Raw genomic sequence first — 26,136 nt, forward strand, 5'->3', positions numbered from 1 at the left:
CCGGTGGCCAACACCACAGATGAGCAGGGTCCTCATGTTGTGCCGCATGGCACGGCTCTAGGGACCGCCCTTCACAGGGACCAACAGCAGAGATGCACCTGCAGGGCTGCTCGTGGCCGCCCTGGACAAGGGGTGAAACGCATTCAGCTCTGTGCCCTCAGGACCTGAGTCACGGTGGGCGCCAGGCCAATATCTGTGGCCACAGGAACGACTGCAAAGGGAAGGGAGGGAGGTCCTGGTTCTGATGACCGAAGAGTCCTAACGTTGTGTGATTTCAAACCAAGCTTCCCCCCATATATCCAATTATGCTGAATCTCATAAAAGTAGAGTCTGGGCTTGCAGAGAGGATTTTAGAAGCTCTTGGGCTATACTTTTTATCTCCAGCTGTTCTATTTCCTTTATCCGCTCTCCTGTCACGGATCAGAGGGGACCCTCTTTAAGTCTGGATTTATGCATCCACGCTGGGGGTGGAGATTAGTCCCCGGCACGCTCACGTGCGCTCACACGCATTCTCTCAGCCAGGACTGAACAGAGCCCTCCTGGCGCAGGAGCAAAAGGCGCTGGTGCAGGAGGTAAAGCAGGATGAGGTGCTGCACACCTGCCAGGGACACGCTCCTCCGTGCACTCCCGGCCTGAAATGCACAGCGGATTTCGTGGCCCTGGATATGCTCGGACTGGGCGAGGCAGTGCTGAGTCAGCAGGTGCTCCCACCCTGGGGCCCCTCACGAGGACCAGCACACCCTGTGGCCATCCCTCAAAGTCTCTGCAGTGGTGCAGGTGGCTGAGAAATAGTCAGGTAAAGGGGGCCTCTATACCGCTCCATCTTGGGGACCTGGGGGACAGGGATGAGAAGGCGACGTGGAAAGGGCTCCCAGGGGTTGCTCATGGGACCAAGCTGGGGGTAGGACCTGGGGCTGAACTGGCCTTACAGAGTCTGCCTGGGTGCATGATGGTGGCCACAGGGGGCGTGGCTTCCCACGCAGGACCCACCCGCAGGCACAGCCTGGGAGGCTGGTCTGAGCACCGTCCTGATAAAGAGTTTTAGAGTCAAGTCCACTGTCATGAATACTCAATAAGGAACTGAAGCGCAACTCTGAGATGTGTTTAGTACAATGCCTCAGCACAAGGAGAGAACTCTTTTGTGTCATAACCTGAAATCAGATATTCAACCTTATCTGGTTTACAGCAGGCACATGGCTGCCTGAAAAGTCATCGCTATTAGTTAATCGGCATCTACACGTCCTCCCAGGACTTCGTGGTGTGGGAGGGTCCCCCTGCCACATCTTTGGTCTCAGGGTCTTCCAGCGTAGAACACTCCCCCTCCCTCTTCCTCGTCTATGTCAATATCTTGTACACTCTTCAAAGTCCAGCTTATGATTTGCCTACCCTGGTTTACACTCATCTGTCCCTTTTTAAAACACTTCCAGAATGGTTCTTAGAGGGCTTCCCTGGTGGCGCAGTGGTTGAGAATCTGCCTGCCAATGCAGGGGACACGGGTTCGATCCCTGGTCTGGGAAGATCCCACATGCTGCGGAGCAACTAGGCCCGTGTGCCACAACTACTGAGCCTGCGCGTCTGGAGCCTGTGCTCTGCAACGAGAGGCCGCGACAGTGAGAGGCCTGCGCACCGCGATGACGAGTGGCCCCCGCTTGCCACAACTAGAGAAAACCCTCGCACAGAAACGAAGACCCAACACAGCCAAAAATAAAAAAAATGAATACATTAAAAGAAGGCTCAACATTTAAAAAAAAAAAGGTTCTTAGAGTTTACACTCATTTATATTCATTTAATGACTTAAGAGTTTCTTGTGTCTTTTCCTCAAGGACCTACAAAGTCGTTGCAGGCAAAGATCACGCATCTTGACTTTCTCGCATCCCTTAGCAGACTCTTGGGGGCTGGGTACAGGATAGGTGTGTAATAAACATCATTTGGTGGACGTATGGGACCGACATGGTCTCTAACTCTAAATAAATAACATGGAGTTTGCACATTGACACTGGAGCAGACAGTCCTTTGCCCACAGCATATGCTCTTTTTAAAGTAAAAAAATAAAAAATTTATAAAGCCACTCTTTGGAAAAATGCCATTGGAAGATGGGAATTAAACTTGTATATAAAAGAGAGCTTGGGGCCAAGAAAACACTGAGATTTCCATCTAATCCACTGAGAAGCCCCCACTTGGCTAAGATCAGTAAGGGTCTTAGATAAGTCACATTTTCTATGTGTCTCTGTTTCGACATCTAATACAGTGAAAGCCTGTAAACCACATTACCAGATTTTTCATGACCATGATATCTGCCCCTTTTAATGTGCTCCCTTTCCTTTCACTTACAATGGGCCCCATGTTTTGAAAGATTTCATTTTTTCTACTAAACAGTAACTGTAAGCACATTAGACGTTTCCCCTCATCTTGATTAGTCGTAGCCCAATAGAAACAATCAGATGTTTTCAAGGGCATCAAGTGACAAAAGTAACCACTACACGAAGTTGCTAGAATTCCTCCCAAAAGGAAAAGCATGTTTTAATTAGCTTTTACAGTTGTGTCTCCAGGTCTTGAATGATATTTACTTTGGCTTTCTGAAATGAGCCCGCTGACCATTCTTTCTTCTGGTTAGCCTGTCCAGTATTCAGGACCCTGGACTGGGAAGTTTTGAAGGGGATGGTCTCTGAACTGCCTTTCCACTGTGGATTTCCATGGTTTTATGGTTTTAGTTAATGGACAGCGTCATTAAATCCATTTGACCATTGACTTATCATTGGAGACATGTTTCCAATAACTTGAAAACATGACATCTGGACTTAAAGCACAACAAATGCTGGTATTGGTCACTGCTAATCTGCACATAAAGTTTGTTCTCTGTGTCAACCTCAGCCAGATTAACTGGAATTGGAATCTGAACCATAACATCTGATTGACAAAGGGAGGTGGAAAGAGGGATGCAAATTTCTTCATACACACTCTGCACACAACTCAAACCTTGGAGAGATTTACCTGAGGTTTTCGGAACTGAATTCCGACTCCAGAAATCGTAGAAACTGGTCCCGCCCCACCTGGTCCTTCAATATCTCGTCGAAAGAGAAGCCCCATCTCTTTACTCGGTGCTGGCTGGGCTCTTTGCTTTGGGAGGGGGAACAAAGGTTTAAAAGGTGATCAATACCAGGCAAAAACCTGTGTCATATTCTCTTCAGCAACTCAAATTTATTTTGCTGCCACGGGCCAAAGGGAAATGTCTCATATTTAAGGGACAGATTCCATAAAACCTGCACAAATCCCAAATGCAGACTTTTGTGCACCAGCACTAGCCAACAGTAAGAAGTCTCTTTAAAGAAGGTATTTGAAGGGGGCCACATTTAACTGACGGTCACCAGGACGCCCGCCAAGTGGCTGCTCTACAGCAACTACAACAACCCCACTGACTCGGCTTCCCTGGGCCACTCCTGTCAGTTCTAAGTCCAACTCTTAAGGCCATCATTTTTTTCACTTAAAAAAAAATAAAGAGGATGCCTTGTGAATCTGACCTTTCATCAAAGGTGTAGCCGCCCCGTCCTGCCCCTTCCTCAACCCACAGGGGAAAAACAGAGTCCAGTTTAGATCCAGTCGGTCAGAAATGCATCCACTCATCCAGGATAAACCTTATTCAGTTGTTTAGAAGCAGATGCTGATGACGGCCTAGGTGTTGTTCCCAGCACTTCACATCTGTTAGTTCACTGAGTCCTTGAAACTACTCTGAAAAATGTACTAGTATTGGCCCCATTTTGCAGATAGGGAAACTGAGGCCTAGTGACAATTTGCCCAAAGACACACTAGGAAGGGATGGAGTGGAGACTCTAGGTCAGACAGTGTGGCTCCGGAGTGCAGCTCTTAGCTCTGCTGTGCTGCCTCACATCCACGGGACCCTCTCCAAACCAAAGCATGGGGGAGAGGGGGATGGGGAATTGGTCTTATTCATTTTGTGTTGGAAGATGAGAATATTTCCTTCAGCTTCTGTCCTTTCCGTTTACAGTTCACTTGCTGTATTTATTCCTCTGACTCCTTCTAGCAGCAATAGGGTGCTAGTTCACAAGCTACACACTGCCATCTCCCTCTCACACAGTGGTCTGTGGACCAGCAGTGGAATCTCAGGCCCCACCTCAGACACGTGGAATTGGAATCCACAGCTTAACAAGATCCCTGGGTGATTTAAGTGCACATTAAACTCTGAGAAGCACTGGCCTAGCAATATTTATTTCCCCTCTTTTTTTGATATTCATTGATAAATTGATGTTTAATTTATGTCCAAAAAGAAGAGGAGGTTTGCAAGAATACAATTACTAAAACAAAACAATAACAAAAACCCAAAACTCTTAAATATAATAATAAGAACAAGTGATGACAAGTCATGGTAGGGGATGATTATTATACCAGAAAATCTAGGCTAGGGAAACTGCTGCAAGTGAACAAAAAAGTTTTGAGAGCTTCCTTGGAGCCAGGACAAAAAGAGATTTGAATGGATTACATAACTCTCAACATTTGAAAGAGCTAGCTTATGTTCGCCAGTAAAGACAACTTTTGCTCTGGTATTGAATTATAAGAGGAATTATCTCACAAGTCTTTAACATAAGAGGCACTGAAACGCAATAAATGATGTTTCTGATACTTTTCTTACAACAAAAAGTGCAGGAAACTTTTACATACAGCTACTTTCAACAAAAGCCAGAAGCATAATTTTAAATTCTAGGGTGTGGTGAAGTTATTTTTATGGAGAGCCAAATAATGAAGTACATAGTTTCATTGCCATCCGGCTTGATACAAGAAAATTATAGAAACTGGAGGAGAAAATAGCATAATATTCCATTCATTTTCAATGGTCGCACTCAGGCTTTTTGCAGGAGCTCAACAGTAGCTGTCTCTCCGCTCCCCACAACCAAATTTGGGTTATTCTCCCAATGCAGCTCTGTTGCCAAGGACAGAAGGTGGAGATAGAAAGTGTGTAGGTGTGGAATGAAAGCTAGCCACATTGGTTCGCAAAGGCTCCTGCCCACAGGGCTCAGAATCACTGCACAGTAGCGTCAACAAATGATGCAAGGAAGGTACATTTCATCTGCAAACACTAGTGCTGTGAGCGCTGCTCTGTAGTGTAGGGTACAGTGATCACATTCAAGTATTCCCCCTCTTTTTAAAAATGGACACAAACTTTTTATTATCTCTAACAGACATTAAGTGAATAAAATGATGTTTCTTTTTGTTATGGAGGTGACATATTCTCAATATTTATCTCAGGAAACTACACTTAGTAAAAAAGGGGAAGAGAGCACATGTGTGGAAAGGTTTGGAAAACAAATAGCTCTAGACCAGTGCTACCTGATAGAACTTTCTGCGATGATGGAAGGATTCCGTATCTGTGCTCCAATATGGTAGCCACCAGCCACATGTGGCTACTGAGTCCTTGAAATGTGGCTAGTGTGACTGAGGAACTGAATTTTAAATTTTACTTAATTTTAAATAATTACAGCTTAAATTTCAGGGGCTACCTGTGGCTAGTGGCTACTGTATTGGAAATCATAGTTCTGGAATGAAGTGATTCAAACCCATCTCTTCTATTGCTGCACCGCTAGGTGTAATCATTACCTGCAGGATCTTCTAATTCTGGGGCTTGTCCTCAGGGCTTGGGGAGGCTCTTGCGAATCTCTAGGGATAGCTCAATAGGGTGACAGTGGAAGACTAAGCCTACCAGGTCAAACAATGGGGAATTCCATGAAAGATCTCTTCCAAAGGGCCAGGCTGGGCCTTCTGCAACGAGCCAAGAAGACAGATCCTGAATTCTCTCAAACTCAAGCCACAGAACCAATCAAATTCAATAGCTTTCCAGGGCACAAAAAAATGCTGTTAATAGAGAAATCCCCCCTGGGGTTGAGGCTAGCAGCAAATATAGGACCCAGAGAGTTGCAGGAAAGCATCTCTTTCTGCCAGTGTCATGCTGTGACCTGGAATGGGCTCAGCTATCTGCTCTTTGCCACCAAAGTTGCAGGGCTCTGCAGGGATGGTGCTGGTGGCAGCTGCACCCCAATCGAAGGCTGTGCCCAGAGAGCCAGGTGTGGAAAGTTGCTTGGTCACTGCAGTGACTGCCTTATGGACACACACCTACCACTAGCGTCACCACTTTCTGGTACCCAAGCAGCGAGACCGCATTCATCCTGCCAGGTTCCTTGGTGGTGGCAGGAGTGGGATAAGGGCCATTTTGAGGGTAAGCCAGAAAGCTTGGGGTGTCACAGTAGAGGCAGAATCGGAGGCCTAGGACAGAGGTCAGGACATCCAGAAAGCTGCAAGCTCAGCCTTCAGCAGAAACAAGGAGGTCTGGAGAAATAGGATACCCTGGTGTGGTAGTTTCCTAGGGTGGCCACAACAAAGTACCAACAAACTGGGTGGCTTAAAATAGAAATTTATTCTCTCACAGTTCTGGAGGCTAGAAATCTGAAATCAAGGTGTTAACTGGGCCGCTCTCTCTCTGAAGGCTCTAGGGGAGAATATGTTCCATGCCTTCCTCTTAGCTTCTGATGTTGCCAGCAATCCTTGGCATTCCTTGGCTTGCTCATACATTACTCCAGTCTCTGCCTCCATTATCACATGGTGTTCTCCCTCTGTATCTGGTTTTTCATTAGACATTTACTCTGTGTGTGCCTGTGTCTCTGTTTTCTCTTTTTATAAAGACACCAGTCATATGGATTAAGAGCTTACTCTACCCGAGGATGACCTTGTCATCTTAACTAATTGCATCTTTAATGGTCCTGTTTCAAATAAAGTCACATTCTGGGATTCTGAATTTTTAGGTGACATTATTCAAACTAGTACATCTGGGTTCTTTCAATTATCCATTATTCACAATCCTATTTCTGTATCTGGACACTTCACATCTGCTCCTTTTCTTCTAGAACATCTGGTCATTGGGATCTATTCTATTAAAAGCTTCGTGGATACAACTTTTCTATATTTGTCTTTCTTGTATCGGTTATTTCCAAGCAACATTCCTTTAAGGTTTAAGATCAGATTTGAACATATTGCTACCACGGAATGGTCTCTGCGGTTATAAAATAATTCTGAAAAGTAAAATATCTCTGAACATCCATCCCCAGGTGACCAGGTCAATAATTTTCCCTTGGCCCAACTCAAACAAATAATCCATGGAACTCACAGCTCCTTTATTTCCATCCATGGTGTAGGAAGGCTTCCTTATGACATATTTCTAATTATGGTTTTATACCATCATTTAGCTTCTTAAGGGTTTATGTCATTGTCTCTCCAGGCTATCTTGTGAGCTCTCTGATGGAAGAGATCACATATCACGTGTCTTTGTATTCATCATAGTGCTTTTCACACAGCAAGTATTTAACGCTAAGAGGAAATCAATAGGATGTGTATAATGATGTGGATGGTGTGACCTTATACTGACAGTATTTTCTAATCGCTAGCTGGATGCTTTTTTCTAACTCTAATTTCTCTTCTGTGTCCACTGATCCTCATCAAATTCTGCCTCCCAGTGAGCGGCCCAAACCAACATATAGCAAAGACAGGTGGCTCTCCAAGGGAGTCTGTCATTCCAGTTGATCTCCCAACTAAAGAGCATGGAGGAAATCTCCCAAACTGAGAACAAGAAAGCCAGATTCACAAGAAGCAGCTATCTATAAAAACACTCAGCTACCTTCAAAAGATATTTGAGTTATCAGAAAAACTATCATACAAGGGATTGTTCCTTGACCCCATCTCAGGACGAGGGTGGTTGAAGGAACAATTGCAATTTTATTTAATGCCCCAAGAAAACCTGAGGGTCCTAAATACTTCAATGGGGAGTGGTCCTATTATTTGTTGCTGTGCAACAAACCATCTTCAAACTCAGTGGCTTAAAACAACAATTTATTCTTCTCTCTCAGTATCCCATGGGTTGACTGGGCTCAGCTGGGTGGTTCTCACTTGGGGTCTCTCAAGAGGTTGTAGTTGGATAGCAGCTGGGGTGGTGTCATCTGAAGGCTGGACTGGGTTGGACATCCACAACGGCTCATCACATGGCAGATGATGCTGGGTGTTGGCCAGGAGCTCAGCTGAGGCTATCAACCTCACAGTCTCCCTAATGGTTTGGGTTTCTCACGGCTTGGCCAACAGGTTCTAAGAAGGAGTGTCTTAAAATGACCAAGGGCTGCTTTATGACCATTTTCTCAGAATGTTACTTCTGTCATACTCTGTTGGTTAAATAAGGCACCAAGGCCAGCCCAGATAAAAAGAGCAGGAGGTGTCCCATCCTGATGTAAGCAGCAGCCCAGGCATACCAAGAGAGAAGGCACCGACGGGGCCATATTCGGAGACTGACTGCCACAGTGAAGGAACTTGACTAATATCCTGGATGAACAGTTCTATTAAACTTGCTGGGCACGGGCAGCTCAGGGACGGTCTCTGCCTCTCAGCAGGTCAGGCTAGTTGGGAGTGGATGCCATTGGCCAAGCAGGATGAGCCGGCTTCCTTGTAGCTCTTTGCTCATGCACCTTTGCCCAGCATAGAGAGAAAGCCAAACGTATATCATGTGGTGAGAGCAAATCATGAACCACAATCCTGCAGGCAATGCCAGGTTCTTGTTAGATCCACTATCTGGCTGATGGCATATTCAGGAATACTTCCCAGAGACACTCTCCTGGTGGTGTTTAGACTACAGAGCTCTCTCCAACTGAGATCTGGCAATCTGGGGCTTTTTTTCCCTCAATGACGAGCCCTGGCAATCACTACTTTCTTTATCAAACCTTGATTTCTCAGAATTTCCATGAGATAGACTTGAGGTGCATCCTTTAAAAGGGCAGCCTTGTATTGCCCTCTGAACATGCCCTTTCTCATTCTTGGATTTCTAGATCTAAACGTTTGTCTGAGAAGGAGACAGGATTAAAGCACAATTTTCTATTATTTATGGTACAAGGTGCATATTCCTGCCAATTATTCTGTTAAACCCTGTCACCATCTTCCACTGGGTTGTCTGAAACCTCCACAAGGCAGAGACAGCATGTTCATCTCTGTGGAATCCAGACGTTCTCTGCGATGCCCTCCGCCCTGGACATCGTAAAGAGTCTGTACCCATTTGCTCATGCCCGGTAGAAATCACAGCCCACCTCAGATGAACACGAAGTCCCAAGGGACTCCTGCTCTCTCCCATGCTGCCTTGACTCTTCCACACACCTTCACCCATCTTCACCAAAAACCTCCTTCACACAGTGTTTGGGAGGGTAGAGCCTTTACTGAAATTGGAGGGTCTTGAGAAGGGGGTACACATTGCCCCATCCAGCCGAAGGCAATTTAAAAAAATCACTGAGTCTATGCCCCAAGCGACATTAATGTCCTTTGCCAAATGAGGAGGAATCCTGAGGCCGGGAGGTAAGATACCACGTTTATTCACCTCGCTACATGAGTATCTTGAGAGACCTTCTTGCTCAGAAGGCAGCACATAGTAGGTTCACAATACTATTTGTTGAATTAAACTGAAACTGAGAAAAAATAACCTTTGATTATTTTACTGGTCACGTTCAGCCTTTCTTTCACGGACGAAGGCTGTTTCATCTTTAGACTGAACCAGGATGTTGGCACTGATCCCCGACTCCGTGTCACCAAAGGCAGGTACCCAACCACTGCCAGCATCTGACTGGGTGGGAATGTCCTACTGGGAGAAGAAATTGGGCCTCACAGCTTCTCTTCATTTTCACTTGTGTCTAAATAACTTGACTCTGCTTGAAGGTAGACAGAACACTGCAGGTGTTAGGTCAGGTGTTATGATTAGAGTAGAAGCCTGAGCAGTAAGAACAGAGCCAGAGCCTAGTTGTGGGGGCAGCTCATCCTTTGGGGACCAAGCTGACAGGTTGGGATAAACCAACAGGCCAGATGACTGCCATTTTCCCAAGCTATCACATGTTTTATTGCTGACTTTCAAGAAAGAAGGAGGAAATCCTGGTGTCATCATGGTGAATTCAATTCATGCACTTATCTCTCCTCCTTTCCCAAATACCAACGAAATGTCCAACAGAATGGTCACTTCTCCACCTATCCTCCATCCAACCTATACCTTTTGAGTACCTACTATGTGCCAGACAGGGGTCAAGGCACTAAAATAATTTTAAGTCTTATCTAGAAAGAGAACCAGGGGGACGATGGGATATAGAGTGACTGGATGGATGGGGTGACCACTACAGATTGAGTGGTCATAGAAGACCTTTCTTCTTTTTTTACATATACATGCATCTATTCTTCTTCAAATTCTTTTTCCATTTAGGAGAAGACCTTTCTGAGGAAGGGACACCAATGCTGAGTGAGACTTGAATGAGAAGGGAAGTCAGCTGTGTGAGGGTCTGCGGAAGTGGTCCAGGAAGAGGGAACAGGCAAGAGCCTGGAGTTCCATGAAATACTAAAAAACAAGACAAAACATAGTGTGTAGAGGCAAAGAAATTTCCTACCAGCAGATGACAAACGCTGAGGAATTTCGTGAAGGTATGAAGCAGTTGGACTCACGGAACTGGTGACAAAGCTGATTGAGGGCCGCCTATGCTTCTAGTGGGGCCATCTGGAAATAAAGTAACTTAGTGTCCCCAGCATAAGTCTGGGAAAACCCCAAGCCCTGGGCAGCAGGACTGGACGTAGAGGCAGTTGGTGGGCACTGAACAGGGGACACAGGGAATAAACTCAGAAATATGGGACACAGGCTCCCTGGGGCAGAGAGGGTCTCCTAAGTAAAGGGGGGTGTTTTCTGGCCAGCTTCTCATGTGGGCAGTAAAGCCAGAGGGTGATGCCTCTGTAACCTAGGGGTGGTACCTCTGTAACCTAGGGGTGGTACCTCTGTAACCTAGGGGTGGTACAGCAAATATGGATGGGAAAAACATCTCAGCAAGGCAGGGAGACTTCGAAAGATGCTGAGGTTTTCCCCTACTTCTCATAGGTTTCTGCAGATCTATCTGGGTGTCCCTAAGATCCCTCAGCAGAAGGGAGAAAGGGTGGCCTTCTTGGGAAGCACCACGGAGAGGAAACTGAAGAACTTCAGAAAACAAATCAGGGCCTGAAACACAGTAGCACGCTTGGCTGCAGGGACGTTGGGCTAAGGAAAGTTGGGGCTCAACCACCCACGGACCCCCGCAGCCACCCATCCCACTTCCAGGGAGGACCCAGTCTTTCAGTCTGTTCTTGGACCATATGTCCAGAACCCAGAGGAGAACCCCGCCGATTTACCTGTGCCCTCCTCCCATTAATACACTCAGGTGAGGCCGTACAGCCACGTGACCAGAGGAGAGCCTGCCCCAGGTCAGGGGAACTCAGGAGCCACACCAGGATTTCTCAACCTGTGCTGTGCCTCAGAATCACTCAGAAGGCTTGCTAAAAATATAGGCACCCAGAACCACCCTGGGGCATCTGTATTTGAATGAGCACCTGCAGGTGATTCTGATGTACCCCGTGGTTTGAGAACCAGCCTCCCAAACAATTATTGAGGGAACCTCATCAGCTACTGGTATAGTCCATCTGGACCAGGGCTGTACATTAGCATAAAAGTAAGAAAAAAACGCCCCACTGCCAGAAATTCTGACTTAATTGACCTCGGGACGGGACTGGACATTGGTATTTTTTAAAATAAGCTCTCCAGGTGGTTCTAATGTATGGCAAAAGTTGAAAGTCAAGACCTTCATTTATGAAAACCAGCAGTACCCCAAATTTCTGGGTCTCTGAAAGGACTGATCTGCTCTGAACAGTGATTGGAGTAATGAGACAATGAACAGAAACAATGATTCTCTGATCGATGATACCCTGTGAAATAGACTAAGTGGTAGAAATAGAGGGAAGATATGAAAAAACATCTGTATCCCATCCTCAGGGCGATTCAAGAGGATAAACATCACTAGAACAGAGCAGGCTACTAAGAACAAGTAGTCCAAGAAATATTACAGATTCTTGGAAATAAAAAGCACGGTTGTCAACCACTCTTCTCAACACTTCGTAGGAAAAGAAAAACTCATTAAAGTATAAAATCACAGAATGGACACCATTGAAACTGGTGACTCTGAAGAGTAATTCAAGGAATTCTATCCTTGAATATAGAATAAAAAGACGAAGAGATGGAAAAATAGTAGAGAAAAGAGATAGGGCTGCTACACCCCACATGACCAGAATTCCTACAAAAGGATTTCCTGAAAAGAGAGGGGAGAATGGAGAAAAGTGTAGCAATAATTGAAAGAAAGGAAGGAAGGAAGAAGGAAGAAGGAAGAAGGAAGGAAGCAAGGAAGGAAGCAAGGAAGGGAGGAAGGAAGGAAGGAAGCAAGGAAGGAAGCAAGGAAGGGAGGAAGAAAGGAAGGAAGGAAGGAAGGGGACCCAAGTTAAAGAAAGATTTAAGTTCTTGGATCCGATCAAAGGGACTACCGAGGGCATGTCAGAAATATTAGAAAGAAGATACCCATCTACATACTATATTCTTTTAATGTTGATTGAGAAATATGTCTCAAAGTGTTAGTTTCAAATATATCAGGTTGGGACTTCCCTGGTGGCATAGTGGTTAAGAATCCGCCTGCCAATGCAGGCGACATGGGTTTGATTCCTGGTCCGGGAAGATCCCACATGCTGCAGAGCAACTAAGCCCATGCGCCACAACTACTGAGCCTGTGCTCTAGAGTCCGTGTGCCACAACTACTGAAGCCTGTGTACCTAGAGCCCGTGCTCTGTCACAAGAGAAGCCACCGCAACGAGAAGCCCATGCACCGCAGTGAAGAGTAGCCCCCGCTTGCCACAACTAGAGAAAACCCACACGCAGCAACGAACACCCAACGCAGACAAAAATAATGATTTTAAAAAAGAAGTACATATATCTATATCTATATCTATATCTATATATATCTATATATCTATATATCAGGTTAACAAAGCTCTGGGGAAGAACGGGATTTGGAGGAGGTAAAGAAAAACTTCTAGTTTTCATTTTTTATACTTCATTATTATTTGCTTGAAGCAATGACATTTTAAAATAAACCCCTTAAAAGTATGACTAGACTAGAAACTAGAGTAACAAAAACTAATACAAAACTTGATTAATAAAGCAAAAGTCAAGGAAGAGAAACAGAAACAAGAAGAAAAATTAGATTCAGAAAACATAAACTATCAGGAAAAAGATTAACTATATGATCCGAGTAAATGTGACTGTTTTCTAGCCCAAAGTCTAAGGCAAAACATACTAGAAAAATGGGCAAAAAACACAAAAACAGGCAAGCCACGAAAGAAAAATGAGTATCTAGTAATCACGAGAAAAGATTCTCAAGTATGTTAACAAAGAAATAAAAGTAAAATATTTTTATTTTCATCTGTCAGATTTGCAGAGATAAAAAAACTTGATAATGCTTGGGTTGGTAAGGATGTGGGGAAATGGGCACTTTTAAGCTGAGAGCATGAAAAAAGTTGTTATTGTTTTGCTCCAGGGGAATCTAGCCATATGAACTAAAATTAAAATATGCATACCATTCTTAGTAATTCCAACACTGGACATTTATCCTGAAGAAATAATTGGACTTGTACATAAGGATGTTCCTTGTATCACTGTTTATGTTAACAACAACAAAAGGTTATAACCTAAATATTTTTTTTCCCAAACAGTGACAAACTTTATCATGGGGGGTTCCCACATGGGATCCCACCCTCTTAAATAAAAAGGTGCATAGAAAAGAAGGGATTTAGAAACCTTTGTACGATACCTACATCCTGGGCCCCAGGGCGAGAAGGGGGCAATTGCTAGGTGGGCTGCAGGGGTGGAGGCAGGGCACTTGCCACCTGCATGCCCACATCCGCCCTGAGCATGAGGGTGAGGGAGAGATGCTCTGGGAGGGACGAGGGCGCTCCCAAGTTTGGGGCAAGATGGCTGCGGGCGAAGTGTTATGACCTGGGCATTAGTTAAATAAATTACACTACAATTATGTAAGTGGACATGATGTAACTATTAAAAAGCATAGGCGGATCTATACGTGTTTACCTGGAAAGATTGCCATGATATATTGTTAATTAAAAAATTACGGGACAATGTATATGTAAAGGACCTATTTATCCAAAAGAATATGATATTGTATATACAAATAGATCTAAAGGGATAGACAGTAAGTCAAAGGTTTTCACTCTTCCTTAGTTCATGGTGCTCTTAATGTCTCACTAAGTTTTTCATGGAGCCCCTGGGCCAAAACAACAACAAAAACCTTAACAGTTTTTTTTTTCCTTAAAAAGTCAAAGAGCGTAATATGTATCTATGTCCTAACAACTTAATAGCTATTTGAAATACATATAAATTGAAAGAAAAAATAATATGTTTACTTCATTCCTAATGACCGCGTGTGTGCTGTGGAGTACTGCACATCTTCTCAAACTTTGGAATCAGACTGGACCTGCCCCCTCATTTCCTAGTCCATGTTGATTTTTGTCCAGTACTTGCTTTTTATCACAACAACTGCCCTGAAAACCCAGATTTGCAAAGATATGACATCACTGGAAGGAATGTAATGTGATCTAATGTTGAGAATGGTGAACGACCATAAGCTAATCGTCTACACAGTATCTGACATGGGTTGAACATCACTATGTTTCCCTCAAAGATTTAGAATGTCCCGTGGGAACCCTGTGAGTTCCCTGCAGCAGCCTAGAGTGCCCTGGTGCAGTTTGGGAATCATGGAATTAGACCATTAACAAAGTCTCCTTCTGGAAAATGAGATTGGGCTGGAGGGAGAAAGAGTTTGCTTTGTTATGCCCATCTGGACAGTTTGAACTTTTTATAAGAAGCGTCTATGACTTCTATTACTTCTTATAAGGTTTTCCATTTTAAGAAAAGAAGCCAGAAAAAGAGCAAGAATGAAAGTGAATGAGAGAGAGATAAAGAAATGAAGAACAAATAAAGAGTTGTCTCACCGAGGGGCAGAGGGTACAAAGGCACACCACACTGGGTTTCCTTTTGTAATCGTGAACGTGGTCTAAGTCTCCCTGGGCTTCGGTTCCTCAGCTACTAAGCAAACACACTAGCTTCTCTCATCGATAAGGAGCTATGGGATGGAACCATTGCTGCCCGCTATTCCAGAAGAGCAGAGTGATGAAAACCACAGCTCTGGAGCCCTCTGCCTGGGTTCTAATCCTAACTCTGCCACCTACTTGCTGTGTGACCTTGAGCAAGTTCACTAACTCCTCTGTGCTTCAGTTCCCCATCTGTTCAATTGTGAGAATAATAATGTTTACCTCTTGTGGGGATTCAGGGGAAGACACTTACTGTGTGGCCAGCACAGAGTAAGGGCTAGCTATTATTGTTGCTGCTGCTAATGTATAAAAGCTAAACTGACCCACAGATTCTTGCCCTCTAGCAATCAGAACTAGAAAATGTGAAGGACTGTCCCAGTTATCATGACATCTACAGGGTCATAGAGGGGTCAGAGGGGAGCCACAAAGGATCCATGTACAAAGCTATTAGGAGGCAGAAACCATGGGTAAGGAATCCAGTTGGGTGGTTACTTGAGGGGTTTCTGTTCTATTGATAAAAAGAGTCAAATTAAGATAGGGTGTAACATAATTTCACGATCTCATGCATTGCCCCCCGCACTCCCAAACATTAAAACATTTTTTTTTTTTTACCTCATCTCTGTGTCCCATAAAGCAATATCGTCACTGATCCAGGGATTGGACGGCTCAGCTGGCGTGACCAAAGGGTCATATTCCACATACTGTTCTGTGTAAGCAATTAAGCTGCAGGAGGGAAGCAGAGCCAAGAATGCCACTGATTTCCTATAAAAGCGTGTATTCTGCTTTACACAAACATTGTATCAGTCTTCATATAATTCCAAGTTAAAGGGGAAAAAGTTTACCTTCACTGCCACTTCCAACAAATCCAACTGTTTTCATTTGTCCCTGCTCCCTTCTCATGATGAACATACTGGTTTCGCATCATTGCAGTCACAGTACACACGTGCATTTTATATCTTTTTCCCACTTAACTCTTTCGCTGAACCTTGGTGCATCCTCCCCCGGTTATGCTAGCTTTACTGATACACTGGTCCAAGCCTGCCTATGGCTCGTCCTCCCACATGGACTACAGATCTCAAGGCATCTGGGGCACACAAAGGATGCTACAGTTTTTCTAGGCTGCCAGTGCATCGTTCTCAACTGGAGGACTTCTTTATTGTAAAGACTTTAAAATCCTGGCAGACCAAAAGGAGTTAACATATTATAAACATTTTTCCAAAAAGCAACTTAGTTTTTCTAGTTAAACAGCCACAGAATTTAAATAGCCACATGATCTTTTTAAACAAAATTTCAATCTTATCAAAATGCATGTCGATAGTTAAAACAATAAAATAGTACTAAATGATTTCTTTTACAAAAAAGCAATAGCAATGTTTTCTCCTATCCCTTCTCACAGAGGCACTTACTTTCAGTCCTTATTTCTTTTAGCATTTACCTGTATATTTCTAAATTCTATGTTTTTATAGCTGCTCTTGATTATCAATTTTAGACAAGGATTAACTTTCTACTCACCAGTCCCCCCGACTCACTCCACCATTTCCTCCCATGATCCTCCAAATATAACACTTTTTGTTAAATCAACAGTCAGTGTCCACATTATTAAACTGGGTAAAGACTGTCTGCTGCTGAGCTAAGTAGCATATTACTTTTTCCAAGTGTTCTAACAAATCTGTAAAACATCTAGCAATAATGTTTCACATCTTAAACACATCAGATAATCAAGCAGGGTTGTCTCCCTGTCTCCTGAAGGCCCTCTCCCCAAAGTCTGGAGTCCTCTTGCTCGAATCTGGACTGTTTGCTCTATAGGCTTGATGCAGAACCATCATCCTGGGCCTTCCTTCACGTCTATGTTACAGCCCCAGTTTCCTGGATTCGACGTCTGTCTATTGGTTTTACCTCCTGGTTGTGCTGAAGCATATCCTTTAGTAGTTCCTAAGAAAGGATGCATAAGAGCTAAATATTTTGAGTCCTTGCAGGTCTAAAAATGTTTTCTTTTTATCTTTACACTTGACTGACAGTGCTGGACATAGAACCCTAGGTTAAAAATCATTTTCTTTCAGAATTTTGAAGGCATTGCTTTACTTTTTTTGATATCCAGTGCTATGCTACTGTTGAGAAGTCTGAATCCATTTTAATTTTTGTTCTTTTGTTTAGTTTCTCTTCCCTCTGGAAGCTTAAAGTCTTCTCTTTATTGCTGTAATGCTCTCAAATTTCACCATGACCCTTGCCAGTAGTTTTTATTCACCGTGCCAGGCACAACGGACAATCCATAAGTAAAAGAACAAAATTCCCAGAAATCTTATGGTATTTCTTTGCTAATTTCATAACGTTCATTTCCTCTGTTTTCTCTTTTTATAATTCTTTTAAATTAAATATTGGAATTGATAATCCAATATTCCTAAATTTTCCCTCCTAATTTTCATCCTCTTTTCTTTTTAGCTCATGGTTCTTCTGAACTTTGTCTTTATTTTTTTCAATTTGGACTATCACTTTCTTACGTTTCCAGAGTTCATTCTTTTTTTTTTTTTTAAAAGGGCTTCAAATGCTTGGCTTTTATTTATTTATTTTTGGCTGTGTTGGGTCTTCATTTCTGTGCTAGGGCTTACTCTAGTTGTGGCAAGCGGGGGGTCACTCTTCATCGCGATGCGCGGGCCTCTCACTGTCGCAGTCTCTCTTGTTGCGGAGCACAGGCTCCAGACGCGCAGGCTCAGTAGTTGTGGCTCACAGGTCCAGCTGCTCCGCAGCACGTGGGATCTTCCCAGACCAGGGCTCGAACCTGTGTCCCCTACATTAGCAGGCAGATTCTCAACCACTGCGCCACCAGGGAAGCCCCAGAGTTCACTCTTGTTTATCATAGTATCTAGTTCTTGTTTTATGGATGAAATACCTTCTCATATCTCTGAGGATGTTAAATCTATATTTTTATTGTCAGTTTCTTTTGTTTCTTGAATAGTTTTTGGTTCCTCCAAGTCCCTTTTTCTGTTTGTTTGTTCTGATCACACTCCTTTGTGTTGGGGCTCCCTCCGAGAGTCTGGAACATCACTGGACATCCATTTGTGCTTAAAAGTGAGGGACTAAAACCTGCTTGGAGGCTTAGTGTGTGTGTGGAAAGGATCTGCCAACTGATGGGCTTCGTTGTTGGGTCAGGGCAGCTTGCCTGTCATTTCACTAAAGCTCCACGTGAGAGATCTGGAGTCCTTCCTCGGGGGATATCTGCTTTGCTCTAGAGCAGTGGTAGGCAAATATTTTTCTGCAAGACCCAGATAGTAAATATTTTAGGCTTGGCAGACCAGATGGTGTCTGTTGCAACTGTTCTGCTCTTCTGTTGTAGAACAAGAACAGCCATAGACAATCCATGAATAAATGCATGTGACTGTGTTTCAGTAAAACTTTATTTGCAAACATAGGGAGTGGCCCATTGGTTGTAGTTTGCCAGTCTCTTACCCATGGGCATCTACATCTGGCTCCTGGAGGGCTGAGGGCAGGACAGGGGAGTGGTAGAGGGTCCCACAGCTCAGTACACAGCTCGCTCAGGAATTCTCTTGCTTTCAGCTGGCCCTTCATAATATGATGTGCCTGAGTTCTGAGCTGATGTGACTCAGTTTCTCCGGAGAATAAAGTGCCCATCTCCCATGGTGGTGGTAAGAGGGGAGAGAGGGTCTCCTCATGCGGCACGGATCGAGGGATTCCAAAAGCTCCGGAGACAGACTACCCATTCCCCTGGGGTTATCCCCATGCCTCCTTCTTGCCTTCCATTGTCCCTGGTGCCTTCAAGAGCCAAAGCCAGATTTTGTTGGGCAAATTGGTTTTGTTATAATTCTCCCACCCCTAACATGGAGGTCATAATGTTTTTCACTCTGTCCCCATTCACTTTCTTTTTTATTAAATTTTGAAATATTTCTTGCATTCAGAAAGGCATAAAAACTGTAAGAGTATCACCCTTGTACTCACCACCCAATAAAAAGAAACAACATTACAAACAGAGACAGAGGTCTGCAGTCATGCTCCCCAATTCTTTATACTTTTGACCTTGGAAAAATGTGTGGAAACTGTTAATCCATTCATTTGTTGACCTTGTGAGTTCATACCATTTTCATTCCTTTAGTGACATGTTACTTTTGGGAAGGGAGAGAAGACTAACGTACATCCACAATATTACCTTGAATGAATTTATTATAATTTATATAATAATTTGCTTTATATTGGACATAGACTTCTAATTTCCTTTTTTTAGTATATGTAGTGCTGGCTAGAGTAGAACACGATTGTTCAGAAAGGTTTTTCCATCTTTTGGGTTATTTACTTAGAATTAACATCCATAAGTGGAATTATTGGGCCCAAAGATATGAATATTTTTATGGTTATCGATCTACAATAAAACTTTTCCCTAAGCATCACCAGGCTTGAGTGTCACCAGTTTCCTCTGCAATGGCAGATTCAGAGCCACAATGCCTGCTACTGAATTGCAAAGGGCAAGCATGGCCAAGTAGCTTACTTCTGAGAATGTGAAGAAATTCACTGGCAGCTCCATCTCATTGCTACTCAAAATGTGGTCCACAAACCAGCAGCAGGGGCATCACCTGGGAGCTTGTAAGAAATGCAGAAGCTCAGGCCCCACCAAGACCTACTGAGTCAGAATCTGCATTGGTAGTAAAATTGGGCAGGTAGTTCATATGCACATTAATGTCTGCAAAGCACCGCATCCCGTTCTTCAATTTTCTGAGAGGCTCAGGACACAGGATATTTTATTCATCAAATGAAGATGAAGGAGCCTGTGATACTCTTGGTTTTAAATTCGGTCGCAGGCTTGCTAACATCTCACAACGTTCTCACTGTCCCAGGCGTGGACCGTCCCCCTGCGGGGTGGGAGGAGCATTGGTCTAAGTTGAAAAACCTTGCTTCTAGCTGTGGGCTGAGCCATTGAACTGAACTTTGTCAGGTTCACCATATGTTACATAATGGCCTTGATGAGTACTCAGGACCATTTGACAAAAAATAATAGGAAAGCATTTCAAGAGTCTTCCAAGTACCCAAGAACTGTGAGACAGATGACTGCAACCACCACATGCAGCGCAGGCCCACCGTCCTGTAAATCTCCTGCTGGATGTGCATCTAGTGTGAGCGAGGCTTCATCCGTATGAGCCATACAGCATCTCAGGTAAGAACGAAAGGGAAGGGAGCTCTAAGTGAGCACCGTGGCAGGAGGGATCAGGCAATAATTTGGTGCTGTGACAGCTCCAAGGGGAGTTACCCCTTGGCCACTTGGGCTAATTTCATTCTTCCTGAAAGAAATGGGTTTGCACATTAAGGAATATATCAGTTTCTTAGCGTTACTAGGAAACAAATTACCACAAAATTGGTGGTTTAAAACAACAGAAGTGTATTCTCTCACTTCTGGAGGCTAGAATTTTGAAATTGAGGCCACGTTTCCCTCTGAAGTCTCTAGGGGAGTATCTTCCTCGCCTCTTCCAGCTTCTGGCGGCTTTAGGTGACTGATCACTGGCTTGTGGCTGGATCACTACAATCTCTGCCTCTGTCTCCACACGGCCTTCTGTGAAGACATGTCTGTGTCTTCTCCCCTTCTCTCTCTTATCAGCACACTTGTCATTAGATTTAGGATCTACCTGGATAATCCAGAATGATCTCATCTCAAGATCTTCTGCAAAGACTCTTTTCCTAAATAAGGTCACATTCATTCCCGGGTTCTGTGGGCTAGGGTTGCACATATCTTTTCTCTATTCAGCCCACTGCAAGGAATGTGAAAGCACCCGGATGTGAGGATGGGGAAGGCACAGTTGACACCTGACTCCTCTGTTCAGATGGACACAGTAACAAACCAGCAGCAGGTAACCTAAATCCTATTCAAGGGATGACAGGCTACACTGAGATGCTCCAGAGTGTCTGAGGCATGATGGGGTATTGGGGGCTTTCCTGATTATGAAGCATTCGGGCACCCACAGTGTTCTCAAAATCTGAGATGGAGTGTGTAGTCCATGGGGCTCTGCTCAGCTGTGACCCCTTTGTCCTCCCGGATGTCTGCCTCTGGCTGTTCCAGTGACCTCAGCCTCGAGTGACACTGTGTCTCTAATAAAGGACTTCTACTTGAGCAACCCAAGGCAAAGGCTGGGGCTTCATCTAACTAGTTAGTTACAAGTTATGAGGAAAAAACATTTCTTAACCAGAAGTGGATTTCCCAGAAGTAAAACGTAGGGATGGGAAAAAATTTTCCTCCCCATCTTCCCCCGCCCTGCCTCAGATTTCTGTGAGACAGGCTGGAGGTTTTCCCAGTAGACACCCCTGCACCCCCCAGCCTATGTATTATTAGACCTTGCACGTGGCCACGCCTCCTACCTGGGAAGCCAGGTCCAACCAGCCAGGTCAGGTCCCGGAACCAGGAATGAGCGCCTGGGGCAAGGGGACAGCGGGGAGGCTCAGGAGGGGCTGGGTGAGTACAGTTGACCCCTGAACGACATGGGTTTGCACCACACTGGTCCACCTGTAGGCGGATTTTTTCAATAGTAGATACCACAGTACTACACGATTGGTTGAATTCACAGATGCAGAAATGGATGGCAAGAACAATGGATGTGGAGGGCCAATTATACTTTATATAATTTTCAAGTGCATGATGGTCATATCCCTAACTCCCGAGTTACTCAGGAGTCAGCTGTACTCGGGTACTCGAGGAGACTGCACGCGGCTGCCTTCTGCTGCAGGAAAGGCAATGAAGGCAGCGGTCCACTGTCCAGCCCACGGCAGCAGAGGCTGAAATGGCCAGAGAGCAGCTGTGCATCACAAGCCAGGTCTCTTTTAGAGAAATTTGGGGCTATTCAGAGGAGCGGTTGGAGGAGAGGTGGTGAGATTTAATGGAGATGTTAGTTCAAGAGAAGTGGTCGAGAGCCTGAGGTGGGATTTTGTAACCACACAGGGGCACAAGATATGACTATGTAATAGGCATTAAGCATGAATGAAGATGTTCCTATGACCTAGCCCTATGTCCTGCCTTCTCAGAGCAGGGTCCAGGCAGGTATCCAGGATATAAGTGGAGGACCACATGAAGAAAGAGCTAAGAACTTCCTGCAGAAACGCCCGACAGTCTGCACCAAGGCAGCAGCTCGTCAGTAGGATCACCAATCAGTCAGCCAGTGCCAGTGGTAGCCAGTATTGGTCAGCAGGGAAATTTACTGTAGGAAGAGGAAAAGCTATTTTGTTAAGGTACAGTTACATAAATAAAGTTGGTTAGAGGCTTTGTAAAGGAAACAGTAAAATTATATGGGCATATGTATTTTCAATGTTCTGTCTTATTGGTAGAATTAGGATGTATTCAATCATCAGAATTACTTATATACCTCTCAGGGGTATAACAGGAATTTTTGATCAGCAAGGGACTCGGAAATGCACACACTTTAGAAAGGAGGATGTGCAGTTCGATCTTCTTGAGATTCTAAGACCAAGGGAGAGATTCGGTACTGTATTAGTTTCTAATGGCTGCTGTAACAAATTGGCACATACTTAGTGGCTTAAAATGACACAAATGTATTACCTTCCAGTTCGAAGGGTCAGAAGCCTGAAGTGGGTTTTGCTGGGCTGAAATCAAGGTGTCAGCAGGACTGTGTTCCTTCTGGAGGCTTTAGGGGAGAATCCATTTCTTTGCCTTTTCTACCTTTTAGAAGCAGGCTGCATTCCTTGGCTCATGGCCCCCTCCCATCTCTAAACCCTGCAAACCCCGTTCAATGTTTGGGTTTTGACCCCGGTCCCTGACACAGAGCTCCTGAAACCCTTGTAATCTCCTGAGTGATAGGAGTCTTTTGTTCTAATAAGGTGACTCTGGGTGGGCTTATGGATGGCTCCTGGATGGGGCTGGTCACCAGAAAGATCAAGCCATGATTAGAAGCTTGGAGCTTTTAGGCCCACGCCCCATTCTCTTGAGAAGGGAGAAAGTCTGGACATGGAATTAATAATTGATCATGCCTACATGAGGAAGCCTCCAAACAATCCCCATAGTATGGGATCCAGGGAGCTTCCAGTTGGTGAACATATCTACATGGGGAGGGTGACGCACCCCAACTCCACAGGGACAGAAGCTCCTGTGCTTGGGACCCTCCCAGACCTCACCCTGTGTATCTCTTTGTCTGGCTGTTCGTCTGTATCCTTTATCATATCCTTTAATAAACTGGTAAGTGTAAGTAAGTGTTTCCCTGAGTTCTGTGAGACACTCTACAGATTAATCAAACCCAAGGAACGGGTTGTGGGAACCTCTGATTTGTAGCCAAGTTGGACAGAAGTTGTGGGTAACCCAGGAACCTACTATGACTGGCATCTGAACTGAGTTGGGAGCTGTCTTACGGGATTGAGATCTTAACTTGTGGGATCTTACACTATTTCCAGGTAGAGTGTCAGAATTGAGTTAAATTGTAGGACACCCAGCTGGTGTCAGAGAATTGCCTGGCGTGAGGAGAAAAATCCCCACACATCTGGTGTCAGAAGTACTGTGACACACTGCTATATATAAGATAGATAACTAATAAGGACCTACTGTAGAGCACAGGGAACTCTACTCAATACTTCGTAATGGCCTATATGGGAAAAGAATCTAAAAAAGAGTGGATATATACACATGCTTAACTGATTCACTTTGCTGTACAACTGAAACTAACACAACATTGTAAATCAACTAGACTCCAATAAAAATTTTTCAAAAGTACTGTGAGTGTGGCAGTTTCAGAGTAAAGGAAAAACACAGGAAAAGGAAGACTGGAGTTTTCCCTACACAGCATCCCAAGAGTGAAGTATGTATGTGGGATCTGGTTTACAAGGCAGGTGAGGGGAAGATGGAAAGATACAGTTAGGCTCCAGGGAAAATGGGCAGTGAGGGACGGCTTGCAGCTGTGGGAAATGATTAGTCAAGGAAAACAAAGGCATGGGATACAAAGCCTTATGGGATAGTGACCATCATTCTTACTTTAGAAATACAGCACAAATGTGCTACTGGATTCCTTAGGAAACTGGGGGCCTCTCAGCGGGAAGCAAACCTCGAGACTGAATGTGAGAAGGGGTGAAAAGGAGAGTGTATTTGCACACCCTTTGATATATGCACTTTCTAAATGATGATGCACAAAAGGGAACCAGGTAGGAAGAGCATCTGATTAGGAAGGAATGAAAAGCAGAGCAGCACTTCAGACACAGAAGAAGAAAGTTTGGTTCTCATTAATTCATTCATCTATTTTTTTTCACGTTGGAGAAGATGGGGAGGAGAGACAATATGAAGAAATAATTCCTTAATTATGGGTCACCCAGAGAAAAGATATACAATAGAGAAACTCAGGATGAGGGAAGGGACACGGAGGTGAATTTAGTCCCTCAGAAAGAAGAGCATATACCAGGCCAGGTATTGCGACCCTTCTAGATCTTGGTCTGGATACAGTCACCCTGGCTACAGTGTTACCTCTGATGGTTTCTCTTCTATCACCTAACGTGAGAAGCAAGGACCCTGCGGTGTCTGGAATCACATAAAAGCAATGTCATAATGACCTCTTGGGTCCCTTTTATTCCTCCCTGAAACTATCATTAGACATTAAGTTCACGGACCTCTATCACCCTAGCATGTTTTTAATAGACCCTTAGGGTATGCAGTCCCTTGCTGTCTTATCTCATTTCATTAATTACATTTCATGATCACAGAGGGTCAGGAAGCAGAGGAGGAACCAGCTCCAATTTCAGGGTGCAGCAGTGATCTCAGACATGCTCAAGCAAGGTGATGGTAAAAATTCAATTCAGCAGTCAGCTGTGATGCACAAATGGCTCCCAGGGATGGGGTAAGGATGAGCCGAGTACAGGAGCAGCTATAAAATGACACAAAGCCATCTTTCCATGTGGGGCAGCACGATGTGATCCAGGCAGTGACCGGCTGGAGCTCAGTGCCACTAAGGGTGGGGAAACATAGCAAAATATAGAGACTTTTCAGACAATTTTGAACTAAAACATATAGATTTTTGCATTCTCAAAGTTGGTTTGTCCAGTGCTGTAAGGCTGGGGTGAATAAAAAGTGGACCCCTTGAGGACTCTTGCAAAGAAGACTAAGACCTCATCTATTTGGCAACTTCAACTACTGAGGAAACACAGGTAAGATAAGTGACCAAAAGGGGCTCTGAGCAGAGTCTACAATGAAATAAACTCTATGCCCCAAGGCTCACTGTCTGTTATTTGGAAGAGCACACCTCACGAAGACTCTTTCCTCTTGCTTTAGGATGGAGAGTAAAGAACTTGATTATTTGATTTCCTGGTGTGCGTAGATCAGTTTTAAAAATGGAGTCTATTTCCCCAGCTCTTGAATCTGATCTGAGATTGTGACTTGCTTTAGTCAATAAAATGCAGCACAAGTGTCAGAGTGCCACTTCCAAGCCTCAAGAAGCTTTGCATGCTTCTGCTCTCTCTCTTGGAATCCTACTATCCCCAGGTGAACAAGGTCAAACTAGCCTGCTGGAGGATGGGAGACCATGAGAAGGACTGCCCAATGGTCCCAGCTGAGGTCATCCTAAACCAGCTGAACCAAGCATGTGAGAGACCCCAGGCAAGATCAGTAGAGCAGCCAACCCAATCCATGGAGGCACGCAGACAAGAGGGTGGCCCAGTGGACACAGACATGTGCACATAGACGTGTGAGCACACAGACTGGCACATAAACATGTGACCAGTAGTAAATGCATATTGTTTGAAGACACTCAGTTTTCAGGCTTTTTTTTAGGCAGTTTGTTACTCAGCAATAGCTAACTGATACACCTGGCCTGGTACAGGTTGGAAACGGGAGTTGTTTAGCGAGGAAGAAGGGCTACTGGAGATAAGTCATGTTGACGGGAACAAGAAGACAAAGCAGCAACTAAAAAGCATAAACAGAGACTCAAAGAACATAATGGTCTGGGGCCGTTTAGGGGAAGGGAAGCATTTTGTGGCACTTGATTCTGATCACTGACTGAGTTTTAAAGCACAAAATAAGAACACTGACCCTGAGTTATCCAGAAAACTTAACTGAAATGCAGTGTCCTTTCTTTAAGAAGGCAAGGGCATGTTTAAGAAATATTTTCATTCAACACAGTTAAAATGAAAAGCTTAAGGTGTTAAGCATTA

At 44.3% G+C, this 26,136-nt stretch overlaps 1 protein-coding gene across 1 annotated transcript in view; it reads right to left on the bottom strand.

Annotated features, from left to right (window-relative positions):
• The window catches only part of RGS6 (regulator of G protein signaling 6), a 574,818-nt gene that overhangs the window by 50,351 nt on the left and 498,331 nt on the right, over positions 1 to 26,136 (bottom strand). Inside the window, exons 13-14 of the mRNA XM_082648649.1 lie at positions 15,625 to 15,735; positions 2,992 to 3,117 (exon numbers count right to left, since the gene is read on the bottom strand). Coding sequence (XP_082504775.1) covers positions 2,992 to 3,117; positions 15,625 to 15,735 — 237 coding nt within the window. The remainder of the gene's footprint in view (positions 1 to 2,991; positions 3,118 to 15,624; positions 15,736 to 26,136) is intronic.

This window comes from Grampus griseus, assembly GCF_964374135.1.
Source record: "Grampus griseus genome assembly, chromosome: 2".
NCBI classification, from domain to species: domain Eukaryota; kingdom Metazoa; phylum Chordata; class Mammalia; order Artiodactyla; family Delphinidae; genus Grampus; species Grampus griseus.